Consider the following 20168-nt stretch of genomic DNA (forward strand, 5'->3'; position numbering starts at 1 on the left):
AGGATAATCCTGATGTTATAAACCTTTCCGATTGACTCGATCCGCTGTGCGCCGTCATGAAACGCGAGGATTAATTCAAATAGCTAATCTGATATCGTCACCTCCCGGCCGAAGTATCACAAGCGCCATGCGACGTTTAAAACTTTCCGCCGCCATTATATTTTTTTACAGGCAAATTGTTCAACGAAGCCGTCCGAAAATTTCACTAAATTTTCTTTGTGTTGCCGATAAAATTCGGTGAAATTTTCAAAAAGATTCAACCAACAATTTCTCTGTAATAAAAATAAAATGACGGCGGAAAATTGTAAACGTTGCATGGCGCTCATGATACTTTGGGCAGAAGGTGACGATACATGGAAATTGTAAATCGTGTGGAATGATTATTAATAAAGGGATGTTATAAAATACTAGCCGTTCTGGACGCGCTTCGCGCGGCCGTCACGGCCAGCCAAGGGGCTGCGCCCCCTGAGCCCTTGATCACTCGCTCCGCGAGCCATTTTTCTCAGTGATTGGACATTTGATCACTAAGATGTATACATTTTGGAGACTCTGGAGGCAAACATTTTCGTCACAGAACCTTGTTGCCGGAGCGTGCCATCATTTGCACGTGAATAGATGTGTGGAGATGAAGCGATGATGGGGATCGATCATTTCTTCAAAAACGCATTTGACTGGGACGTCATCCCATCGGGTGGCGGAAAAAGACAATCCATGGATCTCCTTCCGCGATTTGACTTGCTGAAGTGGCAAAAGTTCATTTTTACCTCTTAAGAAGATTATTGGTGGCACGGCAGGGGTCTAAAAACTGCTCAACGATAGTATAGTTCGAGTTCCGAATCGCAATGAGCCCACTCGTGTTCTTTCTTATACCTACTTTCATCGCATATAAATTTCTCTGATGTTTTTGTTATATTCTCTCTGATTGCATATTAGTATTCATATCCTCATTTCATTTCCTTTCCCTTTCCTTTTTCCCTTTCTGGAGCATCTGTGTCCATTTACAATTATTATTTTAAAATAGCTTTCCTCTAGTATACAATTGATGCTTTAAACGTAATGAATTGTTTTAATGACATTTCCGGCTAAATCATGGGTTTTCCCAGGAAGGCAGCCTCTCGTCCCTCCCGGACTATTGTTGCCAGATAAGTTGCTTTTTTAGCACTATTCCCAATTCAAATCCATGTAAAATATTCACATTCATCGCACAATCTGGCAACCTCTCGAGTGAAATAGAAAAAGGTAGAATCGCTGAAAGTCTGAATCCTTCAAAGTTTATATTAATGATGGTACATACAGTAACAACTACCTGATTTGTTTAAAGTATTAATGTATGGGAAACTCACCTATGCCCCCTTAAATTGGAAGTATTTATGCTAAATGGAACTGTGAGCAAGTGGAAAGATATAGGGTGTGCTCGTTAGTTGAGGGCCATGAGAATGAATTGGACTTTAAAAGCGCCAGTGACGTCAGCGGCAATGACCGAGACCGGGCAAGACGAGGAAATCGGTGGCGGGACTCATTAACTCATGAACCCTGTCCACAAGGCTCTTGTTACATGTCCAAGGCTCACGGGTTAGCGGTCATTTCCTTTTGATTCGATGTAAAATTCCGCTTTTCCATTTTCTCAAAAGGAATTATATCCACTTTTACACTGTTTCTTATGCAGCTTCCACGAGCAGACCCCATCTTTCCACTTGCACGTAGTTCCACGAGCAGACCCCATCTTTCCACTTGCACATAATTCCACGAGTAGACCCCATCTTTTCACTTGCACGTAGTTCCTTTTAGCATAAATACGTCCAATTCACATTCCAGAAGCGAGAAAAGCCGCACGAAAGTCTCGAGTCATTCCTGATCGGCTTGGTGAAAACAGAAGGATCAATGAAAAAACCAACGATCATTTTTGTGGTTTTATTTTTGTTTGCGAAAATAAATATTTACTTAAGTTTAACGGCATACATAAAACAACATTCATCATTCTTCTCGTTCCAAACCTTCCACTTGATTGGGTAGTTACCCTGCAACAGAATCATATTGCTAGCATTAGAATAGACAACATTGAGGTGCCGACCGACCAGCTGCTTGTTACTGTGGTAACAAGAGAAGTAATTTCGGAAAGTAGTCAGAGGTGGTAGAATAAGAGGGGCTTTCATCCCAACAGGATTAACGCCAGCCGGTTTGAGAGGTAAACATGTTAACACATGATAACAAAAAAGGTTTCACAGATCTTAGGAAGTTAGTGCGTTTCGATCACAATGCTGGTGCCAGCGCCTGCAGTGATGCAACTATTCCTGCAGTAGAGAGGCCGGAGTAGCACACTCAAATATCTGAAGGCGTTCAAACTTTTAGCGCAAAGCGTCACAAACTGAGCGCCATGGAACGTGCATAGAATTTTGTGTTGGAAACGAGCACGATTTTCCCGTGAGGTTACACGTCAGAAGTCTACAAACAGCTGTTCCAGGGTAGCGCACAGGCAGCAAAAAAGCATGGTCTCATTTAACAGCATAAAGAGGACCAGCCTTTGAGACCAATAATTGTTAGCACTATAAATTCACCATACCAGAAATTTTCTAGATTTATGCCTAGAATACTTACCAACATAGAAGGTAAAAGTGAAATTTTGTAATTTTATATAGCCTTGTTTCTCACTGTTTTATAGGGTGTTCTCATTCGTCTAGTAATTTTTAAAGGTCGGGCGTATTTTGGCGATATGAAAGAAATAGCCACAACATCCAGTAAAACACCTAAAAAGCATACGACGGCCGAACCCGTATGCTGGCTTACCATGGCATAAAAAATACTATATTCAAAGTAATATTCAACGAATGTATAAAACATAAAAAAATAAAATAAAATTGTAGTGTGGTTAGCGAAGAATTTAAAGGCTGTCGTGTTTTGAACCTTAGGCTAAAACACACAATTCAGCGAACTGAAAGGGAAGCAATTTGAAACAAAAGTCATATTTTTCCAGTCTTTAATGTTCGGGTTTGGTTTCGGCCCATCCTATTCTCTTGAACCCGTTGACGAGTTACTAAAAAAAAATGCCGCTTCATTTCGCATCCCTTATATGGAGATTTGACTTACAGGAGGATATGATTCACGGATGAGGAGTCCGTATTTCAGAGTATAGTTCTTGCCAGCTTCCATCGGGCACGTGGTGTACAAGCATCCGTCCGAGTTCATGTCCAGGAAAGGGATGTCCAGAAGACTCGCCCAATACACTCTTGCGCCGATTTGCTCTCCGGAGAAATCTAAAACGGACCCATTCAATTAATATCTGCCTCATTTTAACCGCAAAAACGTATTAATACACTTTTCTTCATAATTTCCTTTCTGCATCTTTGATGGTGTCAAATACTGAAGGCTTTGGTCGTTCCTTACAAAGTTTCTTTCTTGGGTCTTTACCCTATGTGTATGATTTTGACAATATTTACGCATTACCATACTAAATATACTTCACTAAGTGTAACGCGGAGCCATTTGATAGTTTTCAATGAATCAGATTTTTACCGCGGGTAGACATTTTTCAAGCTAATCTATGTTGTAACTTCTTTTCCGGCTTCAAAATGCGTAATGTTTAGTCGTTCCTTTGAAAGCTCCTTAACTCGAGATATGCCCCATTATGCATGGTTTGCAGGAAACTTACACATTACATAAATAAAAAGAAGACTCTACACACGTAGATAGAGGGTCAAGAGCCCTGGACCTAAATTCAAAACAACAAGAAGACCATTTTTGACGCGCTTTCGTTCTCCTTTACCATCGATGCCCATTCAATGAAAAATTGTATGGGTTTATAGGACGTTTTAAAATCTAAAACACAGCATGAATCAGATTTTAACCGCAGGAACTTGAGAATAAGTTTTCAAGCTAGTGTTGCTCTGAAGTATTGTTTTTAGCGACAGAGAATCTCTCTCGTTATACTCTCTTCTTCGACAGCTCCTTTCCTCAGTGTGCCCACGGATTAAGGAAATATCGTTATACCCGAAGTATCCATACGGGTATGTACGCTATAACCTGTAATGACTGAGCTGCTCAAAGCATTGCTCGTAGTTTTAATTAGTGTTTTAAGGAGCACATGAAAGATCCCCATTCAAACGTATGCCTTCGCACCTGAAAGATTCCAACCACACTATTCAGCACGGCGCTAGGCCGCCCCGGTTATTGTGCTATCGAGTACCTCAATCATTCTACTCCCTCGCCCTTTATTCACGCCTGGAATTTTCACGGTATACAATTTGAATCCTATTAAATGAAATAAAAAATCGTAGACATTAGACGCCAGCCGATTCCGAAAAATCCTAATTCCGTCAATAAAGAATTTCAATCTCTGTAGAGAAGTAAACCATACAAAAGATGACTCTATGTGCACTCTATTATTAGTTAACTATGATGAATAGAGGCACGTGCAGATCACGATTAGCTCACAGGAAGTTCAATTACTTGGTGCTGATTGAAAACTCAGCCCAGGCTGAAAAAATGTGCAGTGAGTTAAAAATGAGATTGTGACTTACAGGGAGTGAAATCAAATTCTATGGATCCTGTCGTATTTCGGTACATTTTACACGGTTTTCCATCTTTGGCTTCTACGCAGGGGCTGATTCTTACTTGGTTGATATCACATTGTTTGGTCTCGTTGGCTGCTTCTGAAAAAATACAATTCCTGGTGAGGATATTCGAACGCAGAGCAATTTTTCAACAAAATGACGATTTATTAGTTGCGTCGCGGCAGCTACAGAACATCTGGATTTTGGCTGGATGAAACTTGCATATTGCAGGTAGAGTAGTCCCTGTTCATAATTGGAATTCTTTCACTGACATAGACTGAGAAATACTCTTGAATTTTGATGCGATGAGGGATGAGTAATCATACTTTAAAGAAAAAAAAAGCTTCTCACCCTAAAAGACCATACTTAAGATGGAATATTTTATTTTTTAAAAATAACCAAAAAATCGAGATCAAGAAAACTTTAAGTAAGTCGACAATCTTTTTCAAGTAGATCCGCTAAATTTGGTTCGTTTTAGGACATACGTCATTGTTTTCGTGCTGAATACCCCAAACGTATTTAAAATCATGCTTAAATTAGTCGGACGGAAAAAAAATATAGCTGAGGTTCCGAAAAAACGACAGTAAGATGCAATAGGTTTAAACTTGGTTTTAACGCAAACTCAATGTTTCCCTGACTATGACACCATTCTGTAGAGAGAAGCAGAAATAAAATCTAACCCAACATCGAGTTAATACGATCAAATCGACGGGGATGATTCTCGCGTAAAAATGGCGAATGACCTTAACCGCATTAACACGATATTGTTCCGACAGAGTTTAGGAGAGAGGAACCAACTTCATTGACAGTACCGCCAAAACGACGTACATGCCATCATAAAACCACGTCATTTTCGGAAAGAGGAACCGACGTCATGGACACGGAAAAAACGAGCTTAGGGTTGGGACCTACATGTTAGTGCTGGGTACTAACGAGGGTTAGATCAAATGGAGCCAGCAAGTCAGAGGAGTGCTGGGCACTAAACAGCTCGAGGCTGGGTCACTAAAGAAGAAGTAGTGTCAAGCCCTAAAGTGACTTTGGAGCGAGCGTAAAATATGAAACGCCTCCGCCTGGGATCGAACTCGGGTTGCGCCGGTGGAAGACCAGCGCGTTACCACCAGGCTATCGTGACTCCGACGTCTCTTGGGTGAATTTACACCTGTTAAGCGCAACTACGTCTCGCGGCATCTGATTAGCACTACTCATGTTCAGTGCCCACCTGTACTGCCTTCCGGTGTTGAGCTGTACAGCGCTTAGACGCCAGCCCTCAACTACTCCCCACTAAACGGCCAGTAGTGCTCAACACTAGTCTTGTTTTTTCCGTGGACAGTACCGCAAAAACGACGTAGATGCCATCATAAAACCACGAGATTTTCGGAAAAAGGAACCAACTTCATGGACAGTACCGCAAAAATGACGTTAATGTCATCATAAAACCACGTGATTTTCGGAAAGAGGAACCGACTTCATGGACAGCACCGCCAAAACGACGTAGATGCCATCATAAAACCACACGGAAAAAACGGGTTTAGGATCGGGTACTGCGGCGCAGGGCCCGGCCCCAAACCCGGGTAGGTGAAATTGCTTCACCTAAACCTCGGAGGGTCAGGCCCAAGCTGAAGGTAGGGTCCAGCCCTACCTCCATATCGACGCCGAGCGTAAAAAATCCGTGCCCTCGCATGGATTCGAACTCGCATCGCAGAGATGGTAGACCAGCGCGTTACCACCAGGCTACGAGGCCTCGATAATCGAGGCGGCGAATTTACGCCTCTTGAGTGCAATTCCCCCTCTCGGCATATCAATGACACCTGATCATACGGGCATCAGTCCTCAACTGGCGTTCAGCGAGAAATGACGTTATTCGCTACTCCTGCGCATGCGCGCGCATGCGCAGTAACTAAAACCTCAAAACCCAGTCGGTGGCAGCGTTCGCAACTAGCTCATGGAGGTCTCGTGCCTGTAATCTGTAGGGACGTGAGCTACCTCTCACTGCCCTACCTCTAGTTAGGGCCCCATCCTAAACTCGTTTTTTCCGTGCACGAGATTTTCGGAAAAAGGAACCAACTTCATGGACAGTACCGCAAAAATGACGTTAATGTCATCATAAAACCACGTGATTTTCGGAAAGAGGAACCGACTTCATGGACAGCACCGCCAAAACGACGTACATGCCATCATAAAACCACGTGATTTGAAGAGAGAGGAACCAACTTCATAGTGACAGTTCGCATTGCTGACAAGATCGTTGAATTTATGCAAATCAGCGGGCTGACTATTGAAATTGATAGACAAAGAAGACATAGAGAGTATGGAGCGATCTCATTAGTTGAAGTCGGTGGTTCTTAAAGGCCAAGAGAGAAAATGACTGACAAACAGCAGGGTCCCTCGTGGGTTGCCATCGTCAGTTCATCGATTACTTACCTCCTTTGTCCATTGCAACCACCCGCTTCCACCGATAGGATTGCTTTATTTCCCTTTGGTCTTCTTTGTCTATCAATTTCAATAATCAGCCCGCAGTTGTGACTCTCGCGAGTTGGTGAAATCTCTTCCTCCATTTCGACGATCTTCTGATGTAAGACCGTATTTATATTTACACGTGAGCCCCGGAAAAAATTGAGTTTCACGAAGAGATGCGGGTCGATTATTGAAATTGATAGACACAGCCGTAGACAAGGAAGGCAAAATAGGTATGGAGTGATCCCGTTGGTGGAAGCATAGTGGCTGCAATGGACAAAAGAGGTGGGTAATAGACTAACTAACGGCAACCCACGAAATACCCCACAGTTGATACATCATTTTCTCCCTTGGTCAAAGGGAATCACTCATGTATACAACAAATAGGAACGCTCCATATCCCCAAAGTCTTCTTTTTCTATAACTTTGTCTATCAATTTCAATGATCAGCCCGCAGGGCACCCCCGTGGACATATACCACCGAATTTACGTTCCCACCGAGGAAAAAATTGTATCGTTTGAGTCGGACTTTTGGTTCATGGGATAAAGTTCTCAAATTCCACCGAACTAAAAGAGAGAGGATTCATAACGCGTATCGAAGTTCACTTCAACGAGCTGAAATTCTTGTATGAACTCAATCGACATAGAAAACCGAGCGATCGGCCCATGCATTTTTCTGTGATGTAACGATTTTTTTTGTATGTAAATGAGGACTTTAGGGGCTATTAGTGATTATCTATGTTGGTATGAAGAAGGCCACTTTCTTACGTAGTGATTAGAGGAGAAATGGGAGCCTCATGACGAATGAAAAAGAAAAAACCTCATTACAATCACGAGATAAAATAACGAAATCACCGAGAGAAGTGAATTAAATTCCTGTAGAGTAAAGGGTTAATAAAACAGAAAAAACAAAAGCTTGAATTAAACCGACAAGGAATTCAAAGAGGAATAACATAACTGGATTATAAGTACGCAGAAACCACAGTCTCCCAAAAGAATTATCAATAAATGGCCAGAAATTATATTGGATATCAGCCGAATTCTTAAAGATCAAGGCCGAATTAAACCTCTAGTAGTTTCAATTAATACCCTAACAAAGATTGAAATTTGAAAAAGATTGAAGAACTAGATGAGAAAAATTCAATGGATAAAAGGATAAAAAGGATCTAACAGCCCCAGCGGAGGGAAAATAAGGGATGGAGAAAAGTATGGTCCTGGATAAAAAAACATGCTTTTTAGTCAACTTTCAGAATCATTCTTTAAACTGACCTTGCTGTCAATCTGCCAAAGATTATCATTAAGAATTCAATAAGGCGTCTTTGTCATGAGTACCTTTGCCACTCTCTTATTTATTTTGCAAAGATATAAAGTATTAAGTAAGTAAGTTGGTTAATAATCGCATGTATGGTTGTGTGCTAAGACACGGAAAAACACTGTTTGGTTTATATTGAAAACCAACATTTTAACGCTCCGATATAACGAAATTCGATTCCTGTAACCAAAAACTCCACTCATCTGAACTGGAAAACATCGGTGCTCAATAAAACTCGAGGTTCAGTCTTCGTGACCCAACTTTCATTCTCAAAGCAGAGGCAATTCTATCATTTTTTCGCTTACTTTAACGGTTCATCGGTTGTATGAAAAACCAAAGTTGAGGAACCGAAATTCGATTCCTATGGCCGCGAACTTCGATTAACCGAAGAGAAAAATTTCAGTGTTCAAAAAGAGCCAAAGTTGAGTCCTTGTGATGGAAGTTTTCTACCCTCAGTATGGAAGCGATGAGTACAGTGGTCATTCTTGAGCATTGTTAACACCGTTTTTTCTCCGATTAAATACGTGTAAAATTATCGATTCTTCGGGAGGCAGCTGCACTAAAAAAGGAATCGCAATTCTAAGTATACTACTGGCTGATTTTGGGGCCATTTATAATAGTTGTTTCAGCGGGAGTTATACGATTGAGTCAGCCGAGAGTGTGGTTGGATCCACCATCTGTTTCCGGTGTGACTGCTCTTTTAGTTGGATTAGGCGCAAAAATCAGCCAGGAGTACAGTTCAGATTGCGATTCTTTTTTTTCCGTGTTGCCTCACCTAAAATCGATAAATCGATATTCTGAGTGACTTTAATTGGAGGAAAACCAGTGTTGCCAACTTGCAAAATCGCGATCCCGATTTCACTTTTTTCCCACGGATTAAAACAAAGGCGCAATTTTTCGGAGAAATAGACGGCTTAACACTCATTGGGAATCATAAACAGGAAAAAATGTCGGATGTAAGGAAAAAAAACGGAGAGGAGCTCGACTCACGCCGTGATAAATAAGTATCGTTGACCTAGCTTCCTGAGAAATTCAGAACGTCATGAGTCGAGCCGTTAGATAATAATTTCAGGGTTGCTCAGTCGAACCGAAAACCACGAGCCTAACCCTCAAGTATCCAAGTAAAAGGGGACTAATTGGCTGCTCGGCTAAGTGGATATTCTGAATGAAGCACGATTGACTCGATATCGGTTAGCGATAGCGCGGTGACCTTTATTCAGAATCGAATGTGAGAAACAAATACATATGTAGCACGCTCAAAGAATACTGCGAAATTGGGCCATGGAAAGGTGGTATGTGTGATTGGCGCCTGCAGTTCGCAGTGATAGAAGCGTGTCAATTTTTGGCCACCCGGTGTCATGGTCATGGTCAGGCTCCGTTACAAATGGCGGCCGACGAATTGTTTCCGGAATAATTCATTTCTGGTTCGTCTAAAGAAAATTGCTGACAGCTTCGGTTGAAAGGCGTATGAGGCTTACAGTGATGTTACGATTGTGGACTTTCGTACAATGTTTACGGCAGATGAAATTCATTCACAGTCGACTTACTTCCTTGCAATGCTGGGGAAGAACTCGGAGCAGATTCAGGTGAAAGCATAGAGAAAAAAGAAGAAGGTGTTTGCATAATGAGGATTCTTTACCCCGTAACGTAAGTCGGTACAGTAAAACAAGGCGTCGAAAATCCAGAATTTGAAGTATGAAAAACGGACCATAACGTCCGATTTATTTTGTTTAAATCAGTCATGATATAATCCCAAATACTTTATATAGAATGACTTTTTTCCACGAACTACACCATTTCCAAGAAATTCGATGATAGCAGTCGTCCGTGCCGACCTACGCCATCAAAAAAAGCCAAGATCTCCGAAATACAAACCAGGGCCGGATTTACCTACTTGCCGCCCATGGGCCGCCTGCATTTTGCCGCCCCCTTCTCATTCGTTTTGAAACATCAATAAAAACCATCAAGTAAACGTACCGGAGGGAGAGGGGTGCATTAGACGCGTTTACCTACTTGTGTTGGATACTTTTTTTTGCAAAAGCCCTGTCGACACTACCAGCAAAATTTCACGGAACTTTGCGCGAAAACTAAGTTCCGTAAACCTATCTCTGTGTGGACAAGGTTCTCCATTTATAAGAAATGAACCAAAATATTATGGAAGAACAAAAATAAATGTGCTTTAATAATTTTAACTTCCACCGCTGCGTCGCGCTGATCACAATGTGTTTGGCGCAATGCGTGAAGTATTCCTGCAGTCTTGTACGCGCTATGCGTTTCACGCCAACCGCTCCTGACCGCACTGTGTTTGGCGCAATGGGTGAAGTATTCATGCAGTCTTGTAGGCGCTAATATGTGTTACATGCCGACCGCTGCGCCGAGGGCTTGTCCTTTTCATCGCAAGTCCTCGTCATCATTCCTCTCTGCGATGAGCTCCAGGCGAAATTGCGTGTTTGTTTCCGCTCTTAACCCGACTAATTAAAGATGCTATCTCTTGAATCACCGAAAAACGACAAAATTAGAAATTACTATGCTCTCAGGAAAGAGAGATTTTGTCCCCTTTTTTCATTGATAATTTTTTTTCTGAATCCGATTTCTTTTATACCTACATTTAAAAAAAAATGCAAAATTTGCTGCCCCCTAAATTTGTCGCCATGGGCCGCGGCCCATGTGGCCACCTCCTTAATCCAGCCCTGATACAAACACCTCCTTTTTTGTGAGTGTGAGGGAAAAATTCATAGGAGATCTGTCGGATAAGTTGTTTGCAACTAGAGAAGAATGTTGCAGAATCTTAACAGCATTGGAAGTCTCATAGCACCCTCGTACCAAGAAATGCCTTCATTGATCCCCAGCTCGGCAAAGAAAGTTTACAGCACCGCTCGTATTAAACGTCATTATTGCAATATTAACGATTGGAAAGAAAAGGAAACTCCGATAACCCCGTTAGCTTCATCAGGTTTCTGCATTGTGTCATTCATTTGAAAAAATCTAAATTTTTTCGCTGCGTAAATGTTTCACTGGAAAATTTGCACTGAATTTTAGTCTAAATTTCTGAGAAACGAACTGTTCTTCTGAGCAATTGAATCTCCCTTACATGAGAAAACAGCGGCACTATTTTGGCAACACCAAATGGCGCTTTCCAGTTTATGAATTTCCAGTTTTCGATTGAGATTATAACAAAATTATTCTTTACCTCAGAAATTTCTTTTAAAAATACTTTTTCAAATGTAAAGCTTTGCAGACTCTTCCGATCTACTTGCAATTTCCTATGGGAATGGTCCAGGAACGGTTCCGACCGAGATTATTGAGAAATCTCAACGGATCTGACTCGTCCGCAAGCAATAACTTTTAAAATTTAACTGCCATGAACTGCAGTGTTTGTGATCGCAATGTCTTCATTGCGTATGGAAATTATGAAATCCAATGACGACGTTTATAGGTACGCTTCGACGTTATTGTTAATTCTTCAGACAATTTTTTTTTAAATTTTTACACATTCAACACGGCTCTTTTCCGAATCATTCATTGTCGGTAATATCGGAACAAAGTCAAGGGCTCGACATTCATACCTAATCTGCTTCTTTGGTAACTATTTACCACCGTTTTCCAGACAAATGAAGGTAACTTCATCTCAAGATTGGACAAGTGACTCAAACAATAATTGTATTTGTTACAAGAGCATGTCCAGACGAATTTTATCCAAAATTTCCCTGATTTTGACGCGTAGCCAGAGGGAAAATTTATGTATGTCCAGATACACAACCTCATTAGTGAGGCACCGAGATTTCACGCGTCAGAGAATGCGTTCATTTCAGTACATCGATCCGCCCTCATATACCTAATAAGGTAAGAAAAACGAGTTCTCTCGAACAACATTGGTGGTATCTTGAGAGCAGAAATTTCAAAGGTGAAATTTTAAGACAGGAATTTCGATTCTCGAGGGAAGAAATACGTGATTTTTCGATTGCGAAGCCACTATACGACGCAATTTCTCACGAAATTCCACGGTTCTTTTCCTCAGGTGACAATAGTCGCATCGTTCAAGCAAAACTGTAGAGTTGATTCGTTCGTCTTAAGTAAACATGATGGGAATGGGACGTTAGAAACACCATAGAATCGTCAGGATTAATCCATGTTCACTAATGATGCAACGCTACAAACTTTATTTACTGAACGTTTAGTCTCAGTGCTTGATAGATCCATTAATAATTTCTGGGTTTTAATGAACTTAACCGAAAATCCGTGCAAGTCTCATCGTACTACGATGCGTCCGATCATAGCGCACAAGATATGATCGACAAGTCGTCGTCTCCTGGACGAAAGAACGTTACTCCATTTCAATGTTGCCAAATTTCCCCTCGAAAATTGCCTATCAATCAAGAGAATCTCGGGCATTTCTGACTGGAAATTTCCCTGATTTTTCTCTAGATTCCAGGCAAAAAACCAACCAATTTTGGATAAAAATTGCTTACGTACATTTTTGTAGAATAAATTAATTGTTCGAGTCAATTTGGCAACCTTAGAATGGAGTTACGTTCCTTCGTGCTGGAAACGACGAAGTAAGTTGATATCTTAGAAAGTAACTTCCGAGTGATTGTCACGAATCGTCCTTCGAGATTTTCGACCTTGCTAGAGAATTCACTTCGAAGCGTTACCCATCACATGGACTATACACTTATAATACGGAATTCCCATCACTTCCTTATTAATAAAAACACTTATCAACGGAGCTGGAGGCATATATCGACGGTGAAACTACCAAACCACGTATCTTGGTTTGCGACGTCGCAGACTTCCTGTCCTACTTTATTTTTTAAATGAAAAACTACTTAACGTCCAGTCTTGAAAACTGTGATTTTTCCTCTTCGTGCGGAGAAAATTCTGTGAAAATTTCAAGGAATGATATTGATTTGATCTACTTCAAAAAAATAAAATGTGAGCGAAGATTTTTAAACACCGCAAACTAGATACGTGGTTTGGTAATTTCACCGTCGATATGTTGTTTCTAACATGAGGTTCGTGTGTTGCGTACGATTATCTGAAGCATTGGAGTCTGACGCGGGCTTTTCGAGGATTTTAGAAAATGTCTTACAATTTAGAACATATCGACTGATGGATCGGATGTCTTCCTCGAAAGCAGTGTAAATACACCTTGAAGAATTACATTACATTGGAGGATTACGCTAGTTTAGAGCAAGCATCGCAACTGATTGGGGCGATGAGAGTGATGATGAAAACCCTCAGGCAGCAATCAACATGCTGATTAGCATAAATGCATGCTTTCACAAATGAGCTTTTCACGTGACCTGACGCTGTCCCGGATCGCCAAATCAACTTGATCGGCAAACGCCACGAACATGCACGGAATCGGACATTCGGAACTTTGCAAAACGGTCATGAGAATCAATAGGAAATGCATATAAAACAAGCGAAAAACAATCAAAGAGGATTATGTAGCTCGGGAGTGCTGAGGACATTTAGACTTATCGCAGTTTCTCTTTCCATACTGACAAAAATCCCCAAACAATTAATCTCCCTGTTGCAGCAAACAACCAACTGAAGAAAAGCTATACGGCTTATAAACCGATTAGTGATTCAAATGGAACAGTGGAACACCACTAATAGTAGTGAAGGCAACATACCACAATACCACAATATATCACCAACCTACAATACCACATACCTAATAACACAAGCCTCAGTATATGGTACGAGATACTTTCGTGTAGTTCACAGACCGAGAATCATTAGTTCACTTACGACTGTTAGTGGTGTTCCATAGAACCCACTAATTGGTTTATAAAGCCATATATTTTTCTCCATGCTGAACATTAAAGCTCGCCTGTAGGTCATTCAATGGTGTCAGTACAATGCTTAGGCAGCTCACAATGGAACTTAAAATTAAAAGTCGACTTGCCACTGGGTCTCTGGCACCAATAAAACAAATGCAAGAGGTCTTGCCCTGCGGGCTGATTGTTGAAATTGATAGACAAAGCGATAGACAAAGAAGGCATACGGAGTATGGAGCGATCCTATTGGTTGAAATGGGTAGTTCTCAAGACTAAGGATGGACTAACTATGGGGTCTCCCGTGGGTTGCCGTTAGTTGATCTATTACCAGCCTCCTGTGTCCATTGCAACCACCTGCTTCCACCAATAGGATTCCTGCATATCCCTTTCGTCTTCTTTGTCTACAGCTATATCCATCAATATCAACAATCAGCCCGCTGGGGGACCTTAGGCTGCCATGCTAAGGAAGAACGCCGTATAAGCCTTAGGACGTTGCCAAGTTTCCTCAGATTAAAACCGAATTAACTGGGAAAATTGCGAATATTATTTTCCATAACTTTCAGACAACTTTGTACACGATTTAATCTAAAATATCTAAAATTTGTAAGGAAAAATATGTATGAATGCTGCAGTAAAAACGTGTTTTATCAAAGAAAATTTGGCAGTTCTCAAATATTCATACGCCGTTATCCTTAGCACGGCAGTAGTAGGCAAAAAGGCTCCATTGAAAAGCTTTCTCCTGGAGGATAAGGTCCCTTTTCACGGATCCGGTCACTTTTGATGATCACCCTGAAGGTGCGCGCGCAAAGTCAAAGTAAAGCTTCTCTACTCACTGCCGTAAACGGGGCACGGTGTCCACGGGACGATTTCCGAGCGGACGAGGGCCAAGCACGAAACTATAGCTACAACAACGGAGACTAGACAGTAGTTCATTTTGATAGATGGTCGCGGATCGGCGGGGATGACTGATCACACTGGTTGTGCGGCGCTGGGATACCGGTCCAGCTTCGTACACGGAGCACTGAATACTGATTTTCGGGCTGATTGCTTTTCGGCTCATTCCCGGCGACCTGATCGACCTACGTCGATTAGGGTCACGCGAGCGAGGGCTCGCGATAGTCCGCTTCCGATAAATGGACGTATTTCTATCAAACGGTACTATGTGCATTGAGCCGTGAGCCCTGAGACCCATAAGAATCGATGCATAACAGAGCTCACGTCATAATGCACATAGTTTCGTTCGATAGAAGTACGTTCGAATCGTCTCTGCGATGGAGTAAGGACGCGACTCCGAGTTGGCGTGAGCTCTGCGAAGCGTGAGCTCATACGGGCGCTAGGGCTCACCTCGAAGGGGGGTTACGGTGTGGAGTCGGCGGAACTACGAACGAGATCGGAGGCCGCCAAATCAAAGGGTGTTAAGGGCGGAAATCCGACTTAACGCGGAGCCCTGGGACTTGTTGGGATATACGGGCGCTGGGGCTCATCTCGAGATGTCACGGAAAAAATGACATGCGACCGAAAAATATAAACGAATATTCAACATTTATATTTACGGTAAAACTTAAAATTAAAATAAAAATAAGTTCACTTGTGTTGCCCTTGTGTTATGTAAGCCCTGATGATGGGACCTGGGGTCTCGAAAAGCTTCGGCATGTAAGTGATTTAATTATACATAAAATGAATAGCATCGTGGTTTGTCTTGAACTTATTTTTATTTTAAAATTAAGTTTTACCATAAATATAAATATTTCGGATGCTACTTGTCCAAAAATGTTAGAATATTCAACAGCTGCAGATTCCACTCTGAGCTGCTCTTTTTCTTACGGCAGGAAATCGAAAGTTGAAAAGTTACAATAATGATGTCCATTTTCTCTAATTTTGAAAGAACTGCAAAAAACTGTAGAAGTCTTTTAAATACGGGATTAAAAAATGTTTAGAAGTTGATTATTACAGGAGTGGATTGTACAAAAGGATCCCCAACAATCTTCAGCTCCACTTCTGTTTGGGACGGAGTAATTAAAAGGAAACGCCTCGGGACATTAGCGGTTTATTTCGCATGATACGTACAAATACTGTTCTGAGGAGTTTTAGAAATTTTCTGATGCCTCTTTACGTAGGTCTCTCCTGATGTAATAATTAAGAGCCATTGAATCCGAATTCGCCCTCTATTTATCCCTGACAGCCCCCCGTTTACTAGGAGGTTTGATTTTTCTGGGCCAAAAGTTTTTCGGGGCTGCGCTCCCATTTCTGGGGAAATTTAAAAAAATTTCCGCACGTGTATTTTCCGATACATCGGTTCTCATGTAATTTAAGCTGAAAACCTCGAATATGGCCTCAGAAATTCGTTACCACCCATCATATTACTAGAAAACATGATTTTCTCGGAAAATTGGTGCAAAAATACCAATAAGCTCCTTTTCCAATAAAAATCGACTTTTTCGGTAGAATGGATAGTAATTAAAAAAACTGGAGGTCGCTATCTCAAAATGAATCTATTTTGAAAAAAGTAGGAAAAAATTTTTTTCTTCCAACTTCTCTTGGTGTTAAAAAAATAATGGAACTAGACATTGCTAAAACTTTCACACCCATGCAACTGGAAACAGTTAACGCTTCCATTCTTTAAAATAATTTTCTTTCAAATAAAAAAATAAAAATAAATAAATTCTAGTATAAGTTACCCACCTGAATTACCTATAATTTTTAATTATTTTTGTTGGGTGTGTAATTCTTATTTAATTAATCATCCTGGATACGCAGAAGAATGTTTCCTATGTATTATATAGGATTCTGAATCAGAATATCATATACTCTTTGTCGCTGGCGACTCACGGGTTTCTCGATCCATTCACGAGTTTGTCGATCCATTTGTTTGGTTGGTTTGTCGATCCACTCACCATTTGTAAATCCATGAGTCGGTCGACAAATATTGTATTTACGTCCAATTTGGCAATGCCGCGTCGCATTTCATATGTGTTGGTGAAAGGAATTCTCCCTGATTGAAGGCGAAATCACCGGCGGAGAACCATCCCACATTTTGACTTTAGTATGACCACATCCCATTTCATGTTTCGTGGGAAGTATTCCCGCTGACTGGAGGCGAAATCACCGACGGAGAACCTTCCCACATATTGACTATGCCCCTCCCGCTTCCCATTTCATGATTCGTGGGAAGTATTCCCGCTGACTGAAGGCGAAATCACCAGCGGAGAACCTTCCCACATATTGACTATGCCCCTCCCGCTTCCCATTTCATGATTCGTGGGAAGTATTCTCTGAGAAGACAAGTTGAAAGCTCAACGGTCGAATGGGAAATTGATCGGAACCAATTATTGGAAACTGCTACACCCTACTTATCAGACCCAGAAACTGCAAAGAAGCAAATCAAAATACGTTTTAAGGACGAAGAAGGCGTGGACAATGATGGGTTAAAGAAGGACTTTTTCCGATCGGCTTTCAACGCAATGAAAGAGTCTGATATTTTTTACGGGACTATTAATCAGAAGTATTCGTCTTGAAACAGAAAAATGATAAGAAGCAACTTGTTTTTTTGTTTTGGGGCATTATGTGCTTTGTCATTCGTGCACGGAGGACCAACTCCAAATTTCTAATCGACAAATCTTCAAGATATTATTTTAACTTTCTTGAAGGAGGTTATTTGATGAAATTCTGCCACCGATCGCATCAATTCGTTTTCGAACTCTCCTCCGGACCGGAAATCGATTTTTCCAATTGTTGGAACTCACCGGTCTCCGATGAGACCCCCGAACTGATCGAATATCATGAAAATAAAATGCACAACCGTCGAATTTGATACGAAAGCCTATGATATGATATTCGCTCTCGAAAATTTGCCTTATTGCTCTGGTAACTTCAGGATTCTCTTTTCTGAGCTCAGGATTCTATTTTGATCTTGAGGAGAAGTTTTGATGATGATCTTCACTTTGGTAATTTTGGTGACGCAGATTCTTTAGCCCTGCGTCCACTGGTCAAAATGGACGATCAAAATGAATCGATATAAACGATACATCCGAAACTGGTCCGTCAAATTTGAGCCGCCCCATCCACTACGCTACTGAAAAATCACCAGCAGCAGCATTGCATTGCGATCCAGCAGCATTGTTGTGCTTGGAGTGCACATAACCTCAAGCCAATATAAATATTTAGTGCAGGAGCAGTGAAAGTGAGCAGCCTAAAGACAGCTATCAAAGAAAAATTCTCTTTTGGCCTATTCCATTCTTTCGTACTTAACTCTCTGATCCCTCCCCAATTAAAGGATCAATTGAAAATTCAATATTATTCCAGATACCAAAAAGCAAATGAGTCATTTGCAACCTTTGTCTCTGAAATCAAGCTCGCCAATAAACTTTTGAAATTAAATTACTCTCAGCATGAAGTTATCCAGACTATTGTGCATTATTGTGCACCAGAGGATCGCGCTAGGTTTGTCTTCGCCGAAGAACCTCGCACTTACTATTAGTTACAATTACTATGCGAAAAGGTGCAAAGCTTTAAATTTGCGGAATCGGCCCGACAAACAGGCCTTGCGCCCTCCTCTGGAGCGCAAGGTGAACAATCGTCTGGTAACCCAAGCGCTTCCAACGATAGGAAATTCCGCCCCCAAGGACAATCGAACCAAAAGGTCCCATTTTATCAACCGAAGTATCCACCACCCAAGAGCTGTAACGCCGCCTTTGTAGCTTCAACAAATTCTCCAAATGGACAGAACACCCCAAATAGTGAGCAAAAACCCCAGTTTGAGAGAAAATGTTATCGTTGCGGCGACTCCTCTCACCTGATCCGCAATTGCAAAATAAAAATGGAAAATTATGAAGTTCTGGTCGCTGTATTTCGTACTCTCCTCACCTCACGCGCGTTCCGGAAACGTCACAATAGACGACGGCCAAGGCGATTTTGGATGAGGTAAGCATGAAGCACAGTTTACTTTACTTTCAGTTTTTACCGTTAGCCCATACTCAGCATGACCATGCCCGGCCTTAGGCCGGCTTTCCCAATGGAACTTAGTGTAGTGATTCTATTTTTTTTCTCTTTTTTTTGACGTTTCTATCATCTTCTCATTTTAAAATATGTCTGAGTAAGACTATTTTGAGCTTTCTCTCCCTCTATTTTTCAAACTAGTTGAATTTTGTTCTATTGTTGTATTGTTTTGTTTTGCTTGCTCTCCCCCTGCCTTCCAAGACAGTTGGATTTCGTTGCATTGCCTTTTCAAAATGTTAAAGCTTTAACTTAGTTTAGAGGTTACATTTAAAGTTATTCTGCAATCAAAAATTTTCTTGTGTTCAATCGCGTTTAGATTTACAAAATTAACGGTTTCCAAACTTTGAAATGGATTTACCACCAGAATCTATCTCTAAATTGCTGTTAGGGGATAAAATCGATGACAACATCATTAATTCCTTCTGTCACTTGATCCAAGAAAGGTTTCTCCTATGCCACGAAAAGAGTTATATTGTAAACTCATTTTTTTTTTACAAATGTTTGCGGTTTCGAGAGGCATGGAACAGGCTCTCCGTTTTTTTAAAGGCACGAACGCTCAAGATCTAGAAACCCCTATAATACCTGTGAATCTAGAAACGCGAGACCACTGGCTACTGTTATGCGTGGATTTTGCGGCACACTGCATAGTTGCCTTCGACAGCCTCTACCACGATGACAGCATTTGCACAGTGTTGTCAAATATCGCTGAGTTTATGCAAGTATTGCGACACGGGAGTACGGCTCGGTGGTCCAAGTACCCTGTTATAACACCGCAACAAAAAAACGGAGTCGATTGCGGACCCATCAGCCTCCTTTGCGCAGAGGCTTTCTCCCGTAGAATCTCCCCCCAGTTTCTCCTGAAATTAGGGAGCCCGAAGGGGGCGTAGTCTCCCAAGCTCTACGAATCTCCATCAAGGATCAGTTGTTAGGACATTTAATTGGTTTTGCCGGTCCTCATTCCGCTCGTGTAAACTTTAACCCTGAACGTTCCAAAGCTTGCCAGTCTAACATGAAATCTGTGGTAAGAAACTGATCCGTTGCTGGTGAATCAAATTTGAAACTTACCTGTTGTAA

At 41.3% G+C, this 20168-nt stretch overlaps 1 protein-coding gene across 1 annotated transcript; it reads right to left on the reverse strand.

Annotated features, from left to right (window-relative positions):
* Window positions 1-1896: 1896 nt before the first annotated feature.
* On the reverse strand, window positions 1897-15142 carry LOC109030180 (MD-2-related lipid-recognition protein). Its single transcript, XM_019041012.2, has 4 exons — window positions 14933-15142; window positions 4515-4646; window positions 3085-3251; window positions 1897-2018 (listed from the first exon to the last, which is right to left on the reverse strand). The coding sequence occupies exons 1-4, from the start codon at window positions 15030-15032 to the stop codon at window positions 1938-1940; spliced, it is 480 nt and encodes a 159-aa protein (XP_018896557.2). The 5' UTR covers window positions 15033-15142; the 3' UTR covers window positions 1897-1937.
* Window positions 15143-20168: the final 5026 nt, after the last annotated feature.

Source organism: Bemisia tabaci, chromosome 7 (assembly GCF_918797505.1).
Source record: "Bemisia tabaci chromosome 7, PGI_BMITA_v3".
NCBI lineage: Eukaryota > Metazoa > Arthropoda > Insecta > Hemiptera > Aleyrodidae > Bemisia > Bemisia tabaci.